Source organism: Phalacrocorax aristotelis, chromosome Z (genome assembly GCF_949628215.1).
Source record: "Phalacrocorax aristotelis chromosome Z, bGulAri2.1, whole genome shotgun sequence".
Classification (NCBI taxonomy): Eukaryota; Metazoa; Chordata; class Aves; order Suliformes; family Phalacrocoracidae; genus Phalacrocorax; species Phalacrocorax aristotelis.
This window is the reverse complement of record NC_134311.1, coordinates 65,874,246-65,892,884: the sequence shown is the minus strand read 5'-3', so window position 1 is coordinate 65,892,884 and position 18,639 is coordinate 65,874,246. Positions and strand designations below refer to the sequence as shown.

The 18,639-nt window shown below is 39.3% G+C and overlaps 1 protein-coding gene across 5 annotated transcripts; it reads right to left on the bottom strand.

Moving 5' to 3' along the window:
* Positions 1 to 785: 785 nt before the first annotated feature.
* TMEM267 (transmembrane protein 267) lies at positions 786 to 18,374 on the bottom strand. 5 transcript variants are annotated; one of them, XM_075078176.1, is made up of 5 exons: positions 18,316 to 18,374; positions 18,020 to 18,052; positions 15,288 to 15,435; positions 12,905 to 13,292; positions 786 to 5,625 (listed from the first exon to the last, which is right to left on the bottom strand). In XM_075078176.1, the coding sequence occupies exons 4-5, from the start codon at positions 13,226 to 13,228 to the stop codon at positions 5,290 to 5,292; spliced, it is 660 nt and encodes a 219-aa protein (XP_074934277.1). In that variant the 5' UTR covers positions 13,229 to 13,292; positions 15,288 to 15,435; positions 18,020 to 18,052; positions 18,316 to 18,374; the 3' UTR covers positions 786 to 5,289. The 5 variants fall into 5 exon arrangements, with proteins under 5 accessions (XP_074934277.1, XP_074934278.1, XP_074934276.1 ...); XM_075078177.1 differs by lacking the exon at positions 18,020 to 18,052; XM_075078175.1 differs by lacking the exon at positions 18,316 to 18,374 and having other exon boundaries at positions 18,020 to 18,272.
* Between the last annotated feature and the right edge of the window lie 265 nt (positions 18,375 to 18,639).

Here is an 18,639-nt window from a genome sequence, read left to right as displayed (position 1 = left end):
CCAATTTACCAGTTGATCAAAGCCCATGCTATGTAACACTTACTTACAAAAAAAAATGTCTTCTGCCCTGAATACATTTGCATCATTGACAGAACTTAGATTGGCTCAATTACTTAAGCAGAAATGTACTCTTCTGGTGCATTTCATCATTTAGCTTCATACTGACAGTAGTTGATGGAATAAAAATAAATGTGTTCAAAATTAACTAACATTATCTTTAGACTGAGTTTTAACCCCTTCCCTCTCTCTTTTTCTGTAACTTTACTTCCATTAGCAAAGGAATGTTCTTCTGATAAGAAGATAATACCAATGGCCTGGCTGTTAAAATTATTTCAGTTTAATTCAAACTCACCAGCATTTACCTTGGAGTATGGCATCAATTATGAATTATGAATAATTCATTTACCAATAACCAGCTAAAGGCATGATAAAATATACTTCACTGTAGAAAACAGTGGTACCAGTAGTCATATGAAAATACAGATTACATTTAAACTAGAATATAAACTGACAGGAAATGTGTTCACTCTTTCTGTTAAGGCCTCTAGGGTCTCAGGAGAAATTTTATCCTGTTTCTAGAAGACTGGGGAGAAGAAACATTCTAACATTTTTCCATTAACTTGGCAATTATTAGTACTTACTTTTTACAACAGCAATCCATTAAAGCAGGAAAAAGAACAGCACAGTTCTAACAAAAAAGTAAGTCAGAAAAACCCCATGCTTTCTTCAACTTTGTAAACTGAAAATACATGGAAAATGTTTAGATTAGCATAGTAAATGAACCCCTGAAGTAACTAATATTTTACTGATATGTATCATACAGTGTACATGACATTATTAGCTTGAATTTGCTAATAATTTTTTGTGTAAATCACATGCTTTTTGTACTTCACATTTACTCTTTATTGTAATGCGTGCAGTAAAGCACAAATTCATTATGTTTTTAGTATCTTGGTTTATTTTTGCTGTGGTTTTGCTGCACATGGCAGGTATCAATGCACAGTTGGAAATATCAATGAATTTGAAATGTACATGAAATACTGGTAAAAAATTGTTGGGAAATTCCTCCGTAACAGGCAGGCGTATCTCCTAAGTCATTTGGGCTGAAACAAATATTTAACAACTTCTTTGTTCTCTAATCTGGCTACCCACAGATTACAGCATTACATGCAACGTGTCAGTTTGCCTTAACAAGTTGTCAACGGCCTGAGCTAAAGTCACCTAAATGTGAGGATGAGGTGTGAGACTGCCATGCATGATTAGAGGGAGACGGAAAGAAGTCGCATGTCACAAGTGCTTGCTACTTCCCTTAATGTTTCTAAGTGGTGTTCATCTATTGCTGTGGTAGAACTGGTATAAGAACATGACCAGAAAAATAGTATTTTGAAATAGAGCTGAAAAGTATTGCAGAAAACCACACAAAACCTGCTATGAATACAGAGAATGAAAATATGTATTGTTAACCTACTAAAGATGTACCCAGTAACTGATCCTTAAACATAGCTAGGACAGTACAGTACTAATCTTAAGGACTGTTGGTGGACATATAGTTACCAAAAATGCTACAGCTACAATCTAAAAATGAGAAAGTGTAATTCTCCACTTTGTTCCTATATACATTTCCCTTTGCAACAAATCTGGATAAAGCACAAAATTTTACAAATTTTATACCAAGAAACAAGAACACAGAAAATTTTCTACATGGATTTAAGTGTTCACTAACGCACAAAAATTTGTTCATACTGGCATTTCATAGACTATAGTTTAAAATACAGGTTAGAAGTAAATGAATGAGCAACACTCCTCTTCTACTAAACCATCATGTCTTTGGATAAAACTTCCTGCTCTGAGGGCTCTAAAGCAAGACATTTCTGACACTTCTGGGAAACTTTTACATGCTATAAAAGACAGAGATCCACATTATGAGGATAATCCTTTAAGGAATGTCCTGCTTTTCCAATCTTCCTTCCAAGAAAAACCCTTTTATTCATTGTATAATAAAGGCTAAACAGGCCCACCCCACTGTACTGTCAGACAGGTTTCCATACGCATAGATTTCTAACATGAAGAACAAATAGGGCAGCGACTATTATTTTTGTGGAAAGCACATTTTAAAAGGATGAAACACTTTCCCTAATTAGCTCAGTGTGCTGCAGAGAACCTTTAGCACTTACCAGCCATCGAGGGTCTCTGAGACCCATCAAGCCAGCCATCCCAGTTAATATTTTCTGTAATTTTTTTTAACTTTATACTAATATACATGTACTAACATAAATATAGTATGAACACATCACCTAATCTTTGCACCCTTTGATAACTTAAGTTCAGCACATGCTACCCTATATATGCTCCTCCATAAAAGTAATCCCTTTTGACAGCTATTCATCACAAACTGGAACAATTAAGGTCCCATCTCCCTAATGGGCAATGGAGTGCAATTAATTAAAAAACTAACCATACAGTTACTAATAGATATTTCTTAGCTTGTACACTGTAAGCTAGACAGGAGCTTAATTTTTACTTTGGGACTTTTTCTGAGAAATTTCTGTAAATGATAACTGTTACTTTGAATAGTCCACAGTGCAAATTACTATGTTATAAACCTGCAACATAATAACATTTTTCCTTAAGGAACTCCTTTATGAGGAAATTTCTATTTCTGTATAATAATAACGCATTTTATTTTACAATAATAAGGGTGCTATTGCGCTTAATGGAAAAATGCTGTTTACAAGAGTAAGTTCTTTAAGAAAACTCACACTCTGAGCAGTTTCACTTCTATCTTCCTGAATCTTCCCTAAAGCTTATGTTTTACTGTAATAAGTAAGTTTGCCTTTACTGAATCCTTAAATATTTACTAAAATTCCTTATTTCCATATTAAATAATGTTCATAATTAGTGTATTTTTTAATTAAACAAGTTGGCCAACATACATAATACTGTAATGAAACTGTCTTCTCCTTTCTAACCACAAATAATATCTAGCAATTGTCTGCAAATCGAGTACCAAGCAACTATGGAGCAATAGAATGTAGTAGAAACACTATATGATAGCAGTGTTCAAAGAGATGCAGATATACAGTTGCACACTGTGAAGTACAAACAGAATTTCCTTTAAAATAGTTGTATACAAGAGTCCAGCAGGAAAACAAAAAAATTCAAAAGGCTAAATGAAGTTTTTTAGAAGTGCAATATGCTACTAAATTCTCACTAATACTTAGCACTTATATAGTACTTTACATTATTAAAGGGCTATATAAATGCTATCTAGATGAAATGTACTATCTAAAAGCAGAATAAAATCCAAAGTGAATGGTGATCTGATGAATGGCACCATGACAGTACAATGTTTCAGTCTTTACTGCTAAGGCTGGCCCTCAAGCATCCCAGCCCCCAGAAGAGAGAGAGAAGATCTGGAGAAAGGAAGACTTCCCCTTGGTTGAAAAGGATTGGGCCAGAGATCACCTAGGCAAACTGGAGCCTCACAAATCCACGGGCCCCAATGGGATGCACCTGCGAGTGCTGAGCGAGCTGGCGGATGTTCTTGCTGAGCCACTCTCCATCATCTTTGAAAGGTCATGGAGGACAGGAGAGGTGCCCGAGGACTGGAGGAAAGCAAATGTCACTCGAGGCTTCAAAAAGGGCAAGAAGGAGGACCTGGGAAACTATAGGCCAGTCAGCCTCACCTCCATCCCTGGAAGGGTGATGGAACAGTTCATCCTGGAGGTCATCTCCAGGCATGTAAAGGACAAGAAGGTTATCAGAAATAGTCAACATGGATTCACCAAGGGGAGGTCATGCTTGACCAACCTGACAGCTTTCTGTGATGGCGTGACTGGCTGGGTCGACGAAGGGAGAGCAGGGGATGTTGTCTATCTTGACTTCAGTAAGGCATTCAACACTGTCTCCCATAGCATCCTCACAGACAAGCTAAGGAAGTGTGGGTTGGACGAGTGGACAGTGAGCTGGACAGAGAACTGGCTCAGCAACAGAGCTCAGAGGGTCGTGATCAATGGCGCAGAGTCTGGTTGGAGGCCCATAATTAGTGGTGTTCCCCAGGGGTCTGTGCTGGGTCCAGTCCTGTTTCATACATTCATCAATGACCTGGACAAAGGGACAGAGCGTCCCCTCAGCAAGTTCGCTGATGATACCAAGCTGGGAGCAGTGGCTGATACACCAGCAGGCTGTGCCGCCGTCCAGCGAGACCTGGACAGGCTGGAGAGCTGGGCCGAGGGAAACCTGATGAAATTCAGCAAAAGCAAGTGTAAGGTCCTGCACCTGGGGAGGAACAACCCCCTGCACTGGTGCAGGTTGTACAGGTTGGAGGCTGACCTGCTGGAATGTGGCTCTGCTGAGAAGCACCTGGGAGTGCTGGTGGACAGCAAGCTGACCCTGAGCCAGCACTGTGCCCCTGTGGCCAAGAAGGCCAACAGTATCCCGGGGTGCATTGAAAGGAGTGTGGCCAGCAGGTTGAGGGAGGTTATCGTCCCTAGTGAGACGACATTTGGAGTGCTGTGTCTAGTTTTGGGCCCCCCAGTTCAAGAAGGATGTGGAACTGCTTGAGCAAGTCCAGTGGAGAGCTACCAAGATGATCAGGGGACTGGAGCATCTCCCTTATGAAGAAAGGCTGAGACTTGGGTCTGTTCAGCCTGGAGAAGAGAAGACTGAGGGGGGATCTCATCAATGCTTATAAATATTTGAAGGGTGGGTGTTAAGACGAAGGGACCAGACTCTTTTCAGGGGTGCCCAATGACAGGATAAAGGGCGATGGGCACAAGTTGGAACACAGGAAGTTCCAGCTATACATGAGAAAAAACTTCTTTCCTTTGAGGGTGTGCAGAGAGGTTGTGGAGTCTCCTTCCCTGGAGACGTTCAAAACCTGCCTGGACGTGGTCCTGTGCCCCCTGCTCTAGGTATGCCTGCTCAAGCAGTGGGGTTGGATGAGATGATCTCCAGAGGTCCCTTCCAACCCCTGCCATTCTGTGATTCTGTGAAAATGTAATGTAATTACTACAGACAGAGACTAAGTACTTTACAGATCAGCTAGTTATGCATGAACTGTAATGGAAGACCACATATTTTACACAGGGAATGTACATACATAAAAATATTACCATTAATGAAATAGGTTTCTATGGCCAAAAGAAATGGTCACAGAAGCTGTAACTGGCTCCACATGCTTAAAATGCCTAACTCTGAAGTCACAGGAAAGACAAGGAAACCACTTCAGTGATAAACAGACAGCTTATTTCAAGTGCTAATACAAACAACCTTTAAGAGCCATCATTCTTATACATCAATGTGGATTCCGTGTTTTGTAGACATTAATTCTCTAGTGCCTGTTAAATACATAACAAATGAACACAGATGAGGTAAAGATGCTGTAATTGCCACATAAAGCCAATATGGCAAAGGAGGAGTTTTTCCAAATGGGCAGATCCAGAGGCCATGACGAATCCCATCACGGACGTGATGAGAAGTCCATGATATGAACAACATCCAGGGAAGAAAGCACCATGAATCCTTAAGCCTGAAAAGGTGCATAATAAACTTCAATGTCAGAGCTACAACAGGAATCACAGTAGAACAATGAAGAAGTGGTCTCTGTGGAAGGGTCAGAGCAGCCTGCAGAAAAGAAAAATATAATTGGCAATGGTTACAATCGTGACAAGAAAGAAATGTTTCATGGATGCTTACAGGTGTACTATCAAGTGGCTAATGTTTACAGGTGTATTATCAAGCGGCTAAGTGGAAGTGCAAAGGAAAACATACTGTTCCTTTCCACTAAAGTTGATCAAAATCAACACTATTTAGATGTATGAGAGCTGTGTGCTGCCCTGTCAGTAGCAGGGCTGAGGGTGCCGGGACAGGCTTTACTCTCTCTATTGTGTGGTATGAATCATTCATCCTACTAAGCATTACTGACAGCAAAACAGGGAGGGAGAGGGACGAGGTATGCTATTTGTCATTTAGTCATGTGGTATACAGGAACTTGTATAGCCTGCTGCACTGATCATATGTATTTAATTTAAAGATAATTAAAAGGAAAATGACTATACAATACGCTTGAGAAATTTCATATGCTTTACTTGAAATATTTGATATGCTTTAATGGCATTTATTTTCAAAAATACATCCTGTATTATACTACAGTTAGCACTCATAAAGTTGTTTTAGTCGGGCAATATCTAAAACAGAATGGGAATTTCCAATACAACAAAAATATGATCTAGGTTACGTGTATTTTGATTGCCTTGACACAGTATTCTCTATGGACAGGCAAAAGAGAAGGTCAGAAGCCAACACTGGAATAATTTGTCATTAGGGTTTTTATATCAACAACTTGTTTAACTCAGTTGAAAGCCTAGTATTTGATTTTAATTGAGTGTCTAGCTAGTGAGATTAAATTTAGCCATTTTAAGAAGTTATAATCATCAATTTAATATACATACTTGAGAAAATACTCCAGGTGAACTTACTAGCAACAGCTAGAACTACCTCCACAAATTCAAAGATAATAAAAAAAATGGAATAATAATATTTTGGATTTCTAAGCAACAAATCAGTAGCTTCTTGCTTCTTGCTTCTGTAAGCACAGGAGAAATGATCGCACATTACTAAAAGATCTGTACAGGTGCTGATGTAATATTAATTGGCTTAATTCAGATACTGATGGACACTTGGAAAGACTGTAACTGGCACCAGAGACGTATCTTTTGCACATGACAGTGCATCTGATTGTTATCTCGAACATATCCCTCACTGCATCTGCTACAGAAAGCAATGTTTTGCTACAAGACACCAGCCAGTAACTCATTAATGCCTCACTTGTGTTATTTGCTGCAGGATTCAACAGCTACGGTACCTGACAGCAGGACTCTGGAATAGTGTCATCAGGTTTTCATGGATAATTTAAACAACTGCTTGGAACTCTGTCTTCTCTGTAAGGAAACGTTGATGTAGCCTTAGCCAAGAAATACAGAGACGGAAACTTACGGACCACCTTAGAATCATAGAATTCTCTGATGAATCTATGATTCTATGATTCTATGAAATAGACGGAAACTTACGGACTACCTTGGAATATAATAGTCTGTGCTTTAAACCAAAGGCAACGTTAAAAGGCTTGCAGAAAGCTTTGTCCTATTAGCTTCCCACCACATGCTTGTCCATTACTGTCTCGGTCAGGTGATGGGATTAAAACCCTTGAAAACTGCCTCAACAACCTTTAACTGTAATGGTGTGGACCCAGTTCCTTAAACTGGTGGAAAGGGTGTATTTTCTACAATTTCATTTCTGTTTCATACAAGCAGGCTCTTCATGGATTAAAGTAGAAAAATCTTGTGATGGTAAAATTGTTTGTCACTACCCTACAAAGATAGTCAGATTTTTTTACTGTCAGCAAGAGCCTAAGAGGTCCATACTAGCCTAATTTTGAAAAACCACCCTGGATGATGATGTGTTTTGGCAGATGTTCTATTGACTGGTCACTATTTCTGCACGTTGAAAAAATAAGTGGCAAAGTCTAAATGAGTCTTTTCGCTCTGCCCTGTGGAGGTTAGGTGCCAAAAGCAACACAGTGAGTAAGGAGAATTTGAATGTTAATTACTGATGCAATTTATCAGTATTGGTGCCAATCTTTAACCAGTTTTGAGAAGGTGATGCTTAAATTTTTTTCATACAGAATTTTAGATGGCAGGGTGTTCATACAGCAAACCTGAGCACTCAAGTTTAGCAAGAGAAAACCCTATTTTGTAACTGCAGTACAGTCATTAGGCTTCTGAAATGCTGTTGCCCAAGTTCTGAGAGAAGAATAGTTTGTTTTCTCTTTTACATTCTGTAACTACAGGAACATTTATATCTTTGAGCTGCCAAGCCCAAGAGGCAGGCACATAGTTCTGTTTGGCAATATAAGCTGTTATACTCTTTCTCCTAACAGGAATATCTGTTTGCCTTTAGAAAACACCAGGTCTTTAAAAAAAAAAAAAAAAAAAAAAAAGTACGGGCTTTTTCTGCCTTGAACTTCCTGGAAAAAGACAATCATGGTTTGGCTAGATTTAGGGGGATGTCTACCATAAGAGAGATCAGGCTGTGGCTGTAAACAGAATTTATTCACAAGTTACCTTTTCCATTTGCCTACATGTTTAATTAGGTGCAAGACCTTGAAGTTCCTGCTCCTCCAGCTGCTCTCACACACTGCAATGAGCAGCTGAATACAGGAGACAGCAACTGCACGCAGGAGAGCCCAAGCAAACTTTGCATTAATGATCAAAGAGACACCACAGAATTTGTGTAACAACATGGGCTCCCTCACTCACATTCCATGATGCTTCACAACCCTGAAGTCCTTAGTTTTGAGGCTGATCTATAAATTCAATGTTAAATTAACTGTGTGTATGGAAAGCTTGTTCTCCAATTCCAGAAATGCTCCTTTGCAGCCCAGGTTGGTCAGCAGTGGCACATTAACGAGCTCTGTTATGTATGTTTGCCAATACAATCTTGTTTGCCATCAGTTGCATCCTACGCTTTTAGAAGCTAGTGAGCCTTAAGTAACAAGCTAGCAATATCTGCATGTGTGTTCTGTGACATGAGTATTTGGGCTACAATCCTGGTGGACACTTCTCATTGAAGTCATACCTGTATCACATTTAGCCCATCATTCTGCTGTTATCAGTAATGTTGAGTACCATGGCAGGCTGCAGTAACTTTCACCTTTAGAGATAGTCAATGAGACAGATTCCTCAAACACCGATTCTTAGATTCTTCTACACTTGTGTGCATCAAATACACAGTAAAACTACCTGGAATACAAAGAACTACAACTTCTAAGCAGCAAAGTCTTTGTAGATTTTATACTTGTTGCAAAAATAATGTGGGCAAAAGGGCAGATCACATGCTACTTGGCACACAAGTATTTGTCCGAGTAAACATATAAATACCACAGGTGACTATTTACCCCGAATATTCCAGAAAAATAATGATGACACCATGAAAACCAGCCCAACAGCCAAATAATCCAAGCAGCAAGCTGTGTCAGCAGGAACAGGAGTAGATGACTGGAGTAATGTGCAGGCAGTACCTAGAGGTAAAAGGCAATACTGCCTTGTGTTGCATAGAGGAATTGCTTCAAAAAGTGACCTGTCATCAGATTTAAGAGTGATGACGAAGAGCTTTATAGATAATTGTGTAATGTGAAAAATACTATTGTTACAAATTAGTAACAGTGGTGTGGTTAGTTAATTAGATTAATTTATCAGTTCATAATGTGTTGCATAAGCAGTAAACATTGTAGTAGTCTCAGATCAGTTACTCTCAATCCTGCAATCTAAAGAGATAAAATGGGACTGGAACTAACAAATATGTGGTAAAAAAGTATCCCGTGAAGTAACAAATTACATAGGCCACAGTCTGAAATTAGGGCACGAAACTGAAAGGTGCATCATATTAAACTGAGAAAACAAAAGTTGCACCTTAAAATCAGGTCTATCTAGCCAGGGAACAACACAGCAGGAAAGTTTATGGGGATAACATTTTATCACAAACTAAAAAAAACTCTAATGGAATTACAAGAAGACATAAAACCTGTAATAGATTTTTTTCTTTTTAAAAAGACAGAAGTGCTGTATACGTGTCACATTAAAAGGAAATAATTTATGATATTTGGCTCAAATGAAGTCCCACCTAAAATACTATAAGCAGTTTGGGACGGGACCCTTTAAAGATAAATTAGGCAAAAGGCAAGCCAGAGGAGACGAGAAAAATAGTATGAGGTTTAGAAAACATAAATCCAGGCCATTCAGATTTTTTTGTGAGTTATTTAGCCAAGAAGATACTTTTTGTAAAGCATAATGGTTTTGCAAGTTGTAAGAGTAATGCTGTTACTGCTGTAAGGGTCTAGAGACCTACACAGGATATGGTTTACAGGTAAACATCCCTTATTAGTGCACTTCACATATGGAAGGGGGAGGAGTTTGTGGGTGAATGAAAAAGCCTTTGGGCATCTTGCCTCCCCCTTACCTCAGCTAAGTAAGTTTGGCTACTAAAGGGCTATTCTTCTACCTGCAACATCTTGTACTTCTGATTTGAAAAACATTTTTGTGGAGAGCACAGCAATCAGCCATCTTTTCAGATAGGCCTTAAATAGTAGGAAAACAAGATCTAACTGTCAAGAACAATACATTAGGCTGTATATTAGAAGAACAGTTTCTAGCTCCAGGAACATATTAAGTCATGAAGCTGCAATAATTTACTTTTTTGGGGGATGCTAGTGATAGGCTACACAAACATTCTCCATCATGGAAAGTGTGAGCATATTCGACCTTTCCTCACTGAAGGCAGTAACGAGATAGGTCACCTCCCAGTTCTAAGATAGAATACTCGACTTTCTAAACAGACATTGGTGAAGAGTGTCATCTAGTGGTCATAGTTAAGAAAAAATACTGGTGATAATCTCAAATGCAAGAAAAAGCAGCAACAACATTTTAAAAATATTTTCTAGTAACTAGCCATTCATTACTTGCATTTACTGATTTTTAAGTAAGAAAATACACATTAGAATAATTATAGATTTAAATGCTATAGTAAAATGTTAATATAGGATCATAACTTCCCTTTTCTTTATACAGTTTTAGAATTTTTACTGTATTTTCATATGCGAAAAGTTCAGAAAAGGGGAGAACTAGGAACTACCCAGGGAGGAACAGCCTCAGGGAACAGTACATGCTGAAGGCTGACTGGCTGGAAAGCAGTTTTGAGGAAATGACTGGGGGTCCTGGTGGAAAACAAGTTGACCATGAACCAGCACTGAGCCCTTGTGCCAAACGCGGCCCATGGTATCCTCGGCTGCATTAGGAGTGTGGCCAGCAGGTCGAGGGAGGTGATCCTTCCCTTTCTCCTCAGCACTGGTAAAGCCACCTCTGGAGTGCTGGTCCCTCCAGTGTGAGAGACATTTTGCTACTGAAGGTAAAGGCCAGAGAAGGGGCACCAAGATCATGAAGGGACTGGTGCATCTTGCATGAGGAAAGGAGGAGAGTTGTGACTGTGCAGCCTGCAGACGAGAAGCCTCAGGGGGCATGTCATCAAGGTGTACAAATATTTGAAGGCAGGGAACAAAAAGACCAGGGCCAAGCTCTTTCCAGTGGCGTCCACTGACAGGGCAAGAGGCAACTGGCACAGACTGAAACACAGGTGGTTCCTGTTGAAGTTAAGGAAACACGTTTTTGCTATGACAGTGACTATGCATGGGAGCAGGTTGCCCAGAGAGGCTGTGGAATCTGCATCCTTGGAGACAGTCAAAAGGTGTCTGGATGTGGTCCTGGGCAAGTGGCTCCAGGTGAGCCTGCTTCAGCAGGGGGGCTGGAGAAGACCTCCAGAAGACCCTTCCAAATACAACCACTCTGTGATTCTGTGAAAATGCTCTCTTTGTTGAAGACAAATATAAGGGGAAAACTGACCAAATGCACAAACAGGAAAACATATTTTCTCTACTACAAATAGTGATATTGTACATAAACTATTTTCCATTAGAAGTCTGATTTTTGCATCTCAACTATAATCAACATATTTCAACTATAATCCTACATATTTAAAAAAACCTGATAAACTGTTTTGTACTGTTCTTCTTTAATTGAAGGGTTACAAACAACAGCAATTTTTCCTCCACCTCCTTCCTTCCTCTGCTTCTTTGGAGCTATTTCCTCTGTCATCCATATGAGGAGTGTAACACTATTATGACCAAACTGGACGAAAGAAAGAAGATGAGTTGGTCAAACAAGTGAAGTTACACCTTCATTGAATGGAAGAAGGCTGGCATCTTCCCCTTCTTCTGTGCAGGTCCATATGTAGCTGGGGGTGTACATTTTTGTGGAGGGGAGAGTAAGTAGCATGTACATATATGTATGCTAGCCACACCATCATAATCAAACTGTGAGGACTTGTGTTGCTGAGCAGAGCAAATTCCTGCTAAGAAGCAGGGTGGCAGAGCTCTAGCTATGGGGACCAGGAGCTAGCTGGGGCCAAGGAGTGTCTGCCTGGTATGAGATCCAGAAGGCAGTGTTAAGAGAACTGTGGCCGGGGCTGGCACAGACAGAGCTTACAGAAGGTGCAAAATTTTTGGAGAGCGTACAGAAGAGGCTGTTGTGGTCAGGGAAAGCTGGGTATATATGTTCGGAGCATGCAAGATGACAGGGATATATGTGTGTGTATGAACAGGGAAGCAGGATCAGGACACACACCGCTGCAGAACCACGGAAAAAGAATGCCATAATCTGACAGTACCAATCCTATTGAGCACTAACAAGCAGTTCTGCAAATGGATAGAGTTGATGATCACATATATTCCCTAACAGGCGTCAATTAATCTTCTTTCTTTTATTAACAAGTTTGACACTTGCTTTATTTTTTTTAACAACCAAGTATATTTAAGGGCAAACTTGGACTGCCTTTTTAAAGGTGACAACATATATATAGCTTGTTTGCAGGAGAAATGTGGCTGGTTAAAACCAAATGTACTACTTCTCAGTAAGATTGAATGAAATCAAACAGCAGCTGGATTATCTATTTCTACCCCTTATTGTAAACGGAAATGGAATAATCCACTTTATATGCAAAGCGCACGTCAGCATTTAACTGTTTACCTTGGATAAAAAAAAAACCTACATGAAACAAATAGGATGTCGTGTAGATTTGCTCTTTTCAGACCCTTGTAGGGAGCTGAACTTAACAGTAGATGTAGAATATTTTGGGGGCTTTTAAAATCATAACAACTGCATACAAATATAATTCCCATAAATCCATTAAAAATATATCTCATTAAGGTATCATTGGAACTTTTTTTGTTTTGGTTGTAGTAGAAGTAAACGGTGGTGAAGAAAGAAAATAAACAATCACTGATCTGTTGACTTACCTTTAAGAACAGGGAGCCAGCATGAATGAAGTGGTCCACATCAATGACAGAGGCGAGGAAGCCAGCCAGAGTGACCTCAGTGAAGTCACTTTTCTTTCTCAGTCCAATCACTATTGCCCAGGACCACATTCCTAGTATACCATGGACTGCATTATCAGACAAGGCTCGGAGCCAGTCATTTTGCTGAATGAAGGAAAACTGCAGAAGTCTGTCTGCTACAAAGCAGAATATTCCCAAACCTAGACTAGAAATAACTGAAGCTGTGCTGAAAGTTTGGAGAAGAGCATGGGCCTTTTCAGACTCAGATGCCATGGCAAAAGCCATGTCACAGCACACAAAATGTCACTGGGATATACACTGTGCATTGTCCTTTGTATCGTCAGTTGTTCTGTAAATATCAGAGAACAGAAAGTAAACTATTACAGAAAAAAATCCATTAGCACAAAGCATTTGTTATCACAGCTACAACTAAGCATAAAACACCCAATTTCAATGTTTTCATTTAATATTCCTGGCGATATTTGATGTCAGTTAAGTTAATTTGTTGACTTGAACACTACAGCTCTGGTTAAACCACTTGTCCTGTTTTAATTAGAACAAGTGCCTTTGTAACATGGAAAGCTCTGACTCAACTTTCTGAAATACTATATTTTACAAAATAATTTGAAATATACCTATGATAATATCCTGAGTATGTTTCAAGATTCCTCCTGCTCTTAAATACATGACATTCAACAAATTAAATCCTTTCCACTGTAACAACAAAAAAAGATTCAATTTGGAAGATTCTTTGGACTGATGCTCAAAAATCCCAAATCTCTCTATGCAACTGAGTTTCTAATCTATAATCCAAAACACTATTTTCATTTACATCCTTTGTAAACAGAGGTATTATCACCCTTGTACCGCGCTCTGAGCAACTCTTTGTTTAGCTTGGAGACTGGCACGTAGAGTAAGCATTAAGAAAACCAGAACCACTAAAATACTAAAATATCTTTATCATTTACCATAAACAGGAACACAACAACACTTCAGTCAAGCAGAAGCAACTAAAACTAACTCATTACAGAGCAAAACTACATATGCATGTAGTACTCAGCATGTGCTCCAGCAGCAAACTCTACTGTTACTTTCAGGAATTGTCTATTGCCTGCCACATTACCTTTATAACTGCTCTTTTGCAGAAAAAAAACCCCAACAAATCCCAGCCATTTTACTTCTCAAAAGTTGACCATTGTAATAATAAAGGCATTGTTATTAGCATTAATAATTACTTAAAAGTCCTTAAAAACTATATATGCTGTGTTATTGTTGGAAAGCTCTCTTGCACAAAGTGATTTCTTGGGAATAATAATTGCTGTTAAATAACTGCTTGGCACCTCAAAAAAAAATTCCAAATATAATTCAAGAACTTAAAGACACCCCCACCCCACTCCCAAGAAGCAATTATAGGATACCCAGATTTTAAAGACAGAGTACTCACTTCTGTGATAACATTAAAAAGAACACTTTTGAAATAAAAATCCTCATACAAATTATGTATTCCACAGCTTTGTGATGTTAAATGCACTGAAAAGCAGTCTTTGAAGGACAGTATCAATTCTAACTGTCCCAACTATTATGTTCTTCTGTCTTTTCGGGGAGCCATGGAGATAGACCACAGTTTCAAAGCCTACATCCTACCTAAAAATGGATTCTTCCAAATAGGTTGCTATTTCCATGCAATACAGTAAATCTTGATAATCATTCTTACAGTTCTATCAGGTAATTTTTTATTCTAAAAGGGCTTTTCATGAGTGTATTAGACTTCCTTTGAAAACTAACACTTCTAACAATGTTGACACAAAATAGTTCATTATTTTAAACACATTATTGATTATAAGCTGCAGAAAATAGAAAATGTTTCTCCTAGCTCATTTACATGCCTATTTATTGTATAATTATCCACAAGATATGACTACTGGCATTGATCTTTACAGAAAAAAAACCACTGAAGCATTTATTTGGAAAAGGTTAAAAAAAAATAAAGCATGAATAACACATGGACTTTGCACAGAGATGAAAAGAAGTGGGTCAAGTTTAGAGTCTGTTAACCATGACGGTGCCTCTTCTGAATGAACATGTAGACACAAAGTATTTCCTGAAACACTGGAAACGCCATTTTTTTCTGGTGGGTGACTTTACAATATACAGTACATTCTGAATAAATTCCACTTCAAAGAAGAAATGGTGATCTCCTCAAAATGTTTACTCTATATAACCATCATGTCAGACTAGATTTTATTTAAAATTACAAAACAATTCGTGTAAGAATCCAATCTGGGAAGAGCACATGTAGCAAAATACCTTTAAAAAGCACACCAGTATTCAGAATCAAACTTACCCTGGAACTAGAAGGATTTATTTTTCCCATTGCAGCTGCCTTATTGCAGTAGGAAACATGGTATATGCCTCAGCATTGAGCCTCTGTGCTTTCTGAATCCAGTCTGCCCAGTCCAATGCAGGAAGGACCAAACACCATTTGTTCCATCCTAAATAAATCGAACCAGGTAGCAGTAAGCACCGATACTACACAAAGCCCTTAAACTCTCTACAATACATACATGAACACTGAAAAATAGTAAAAAATACAGAGGAAGCAACATCTTTTTAATGATTTCCTGAACAAATATAATCGAGCTAAAAGCAATGTCAGCTAGGGCTTAGAAGCTCCATTAAAGAAAGCAGGAAAAAAAGACCATAAAACAAGAAAAGGGGACAAATAAAGATAGACAAGATAAATAATTAAAAGATAATCAAACCCAATGTCATAAAGTCAGAAAAGGGCACTTGTGGCCTTCTGTTTTAAGTCATTGTATTCCAAAATATACTGAGATCTATTTTAACAGACACGTGCCTGACAGAACTGTGTGCCTGAAAGATTCCCGCCTAATGAAACATTTGAGAGTCACATTCAGGGATCTCCTTTTTATTTCATCCCATCAATTAGTGACCCTGGAATATATAAGCAGAGGCCTATATATTCAAATAGCAGCTGAGGTTTGTGTCACTTTTGTGGTAGGCTTACACCGCTTTATTATGAATATTATTAGCATGCATAAAGTACACAGGGAAAGTATCACTACAGGCTCTAAAAAAAAAATCCAATATGAGTATGATTTGAGAATTTCTGGGTGAAATAAAGGTAACAACACAAACTGGAAAACAAGGACAATATGTGAATGGGTGTCTTTGAGCCAGAATGAAGAAGAGGATGAAAATGTGGCTTAGTCAAGAGCCACGTCCATGGCATAACAGTTCTTTTTAAACAGCCTCTTTCTGCCATCCTTTATTGACAAAAATGACTGCTGTCTGTGTAAAAATCAGGTCACATTCCCAGGTACAGTGGCATAAGCATAAATATTCTGCAGATCAAGAGTGAAATCAGACTAGAAAAAGCAAAACTCTGTTCAACCAAAATAATCTCCAAAATGACAATTTTTAATATAAAACTAGAAACTGTTGTTTTGTGTGAAAAAATAATTATTTTCAGACTGTTTACAAAATATCACAATAAAGTGTCACAGGTTCTTCCATAAATCTCAGAGAGCATAGCTGTGGAGCTTACATACTTTTTAAAACAGAACAGTGGGAAATAGATGTGTTGCACAAAAATGCTTAGAAACCTATGGGTGGTCAGCCCAGTTAACATACTGAAGGAAAGATTTAGGTTGGGTTTACATAAAACACATGCACACAGTATCTGGTAAGAGCAACACTGCTTAGAGTTGTGATTTTTCAAGATATTTTTATATGAGATAAAGCATAATGCATAATCTCCCCTTATACCCACAAAATGCAATTTTGCTGATATAGTTAACTTTATTTAAGGAAATTATAAAAATCATTCTAACAATTGCACACTTGACATTGTAAATTACTGACACAAGAAGATACTTAGATCAAAGCTGTAAATATGCATTTGGGGAAACCGCTGACACCAAGAGGCCTTTCAACTCATGGTCTAAGAGCAAAACAAACCTCCAATAGCTAATATTATCATTTAGAAATATTGCTCTCCAGAATTTTTGCTCCAGTTTTGCAAGAAGTTAGCGGGTACACAAACACATACAGGAATTTAATGCATAAAATTAGCAGAATTTTGCAATTGCAAGAAGTCAAAAGATCGCAGTAGTCCCTTGTAATTCTGTAATCTACTAAAAAAACATTATTTGATATTGGATGTTAATTTATATTAAAAACTCCATAAATTACAATTACCATTTAACACACAAGCTCAAACCATTAACGTATTATCTCATGGAAAAGTAGATCTGACCCTAAAACAATCTGTGAAAAACATAATGCAAATATTTTGGGGTCAGATAATTATAATGCATTATTGGGGCTGGAGGGTGGAAGGAGGCTGAAGAGGAAAGGGGACAAAAGCATGCTAGAAATCAGTAGGATTTTATCAAGATACTGAGGAGCAAACTGAATTAAATCCATAAGGAAATTAAGAAAAATAAACAAAACCCCCATAAAATCAGGATTTAATTAAATTGTTTATTTCAGGGACTATAAGTTGAAGTGTTTACAAAGAGATACCAAGATGCCAAAATATAGACCTTCTCCTTAATGACTAATTTTGAACTGAGAAGTACCTAGAAGAAAGAGCTGAAAGAAATATCCTAGACGTATTTAGTAACTAGAAACAGACCACACTCCATTCAGTGGAAGAAAAAATAATTTGTCACCCTAAGCAAAAAAAAAAAAAAAAAAAAAAAAGAAGCATGAGCAGTTTATGTACTAACCTCATGAACTACAACAGCATTCGGATCATAAAGAGCTAATCGAATTTAAGATTAAAATACATTCAGTATGTCTAATTAAAGAGAGGGATGAGGGAAAGCCAGGCATGCGACAGACGGACACGTAAAATTACAGAGATCAGCAACAATTTTTATGTCTTGTGGAAAGGGTATGCCTTGCCTGCGCATCCAGCACCAAAGCCATCTCCTCAGTCATCAAGAAATAAAAATGTCCTGTCATCTTTACCGCAAAAACCGAACCCAGAGCGCCAGGGAGCCTGACGTTTAAGCGACGTGCCCGCCTTTAGGTAAAGCACCGCATTACCGTTTCTTAAGATCCGATGCCACTTACGGGTACCTGTATTAATACAACAGGAATTTGACGCTGGCTCCCGCGAGACCGCTACGACAGCCCTCCCCGGCTGTCGCGTCTCCTCAGCCAAACCCATGGCGGGGCGAAGGCCCCGCGGTCCCCTCACAACGCCAGCCCCGCGGCAGGCAGCCGGAGTCACGAGGGGGGAGCCCCGCGCCTCCCCGCCCCGGCCGGAGGCGGGAAGCCGCCCGCCGCCGCCGCCGCTCCCGGTGCCGTGCCCGGCCCGCCCCACCGGCCCCCGCGCCCACCTGAAAGGCAGCCACTGCCCCCTCCGCGCCGCGGGGTGAGGCGGAACTGGCCGTCGCGATCCCCGCCGGCGCGGAGCTAGGAGGCATGCGTGGCCGCGGAGCACGGCGGGACACCGGCCCGCCCGCCGCCTTCCCACTGCCGCGGTGGGCTGAGGCGAGGGGGATCGGTCGTGAGATAGAAGTTTTTCTGATAATACTGAAAACAGGGCTTGGGCATTCAGAAGATTAAATAAAGCGCTGGAAGAGAAACCAACGGTAAAAGGGTAGTACTTGATCACCAAAGATAGAGTGCACCACCGAGCGACAGACCACACAACAGAAAGG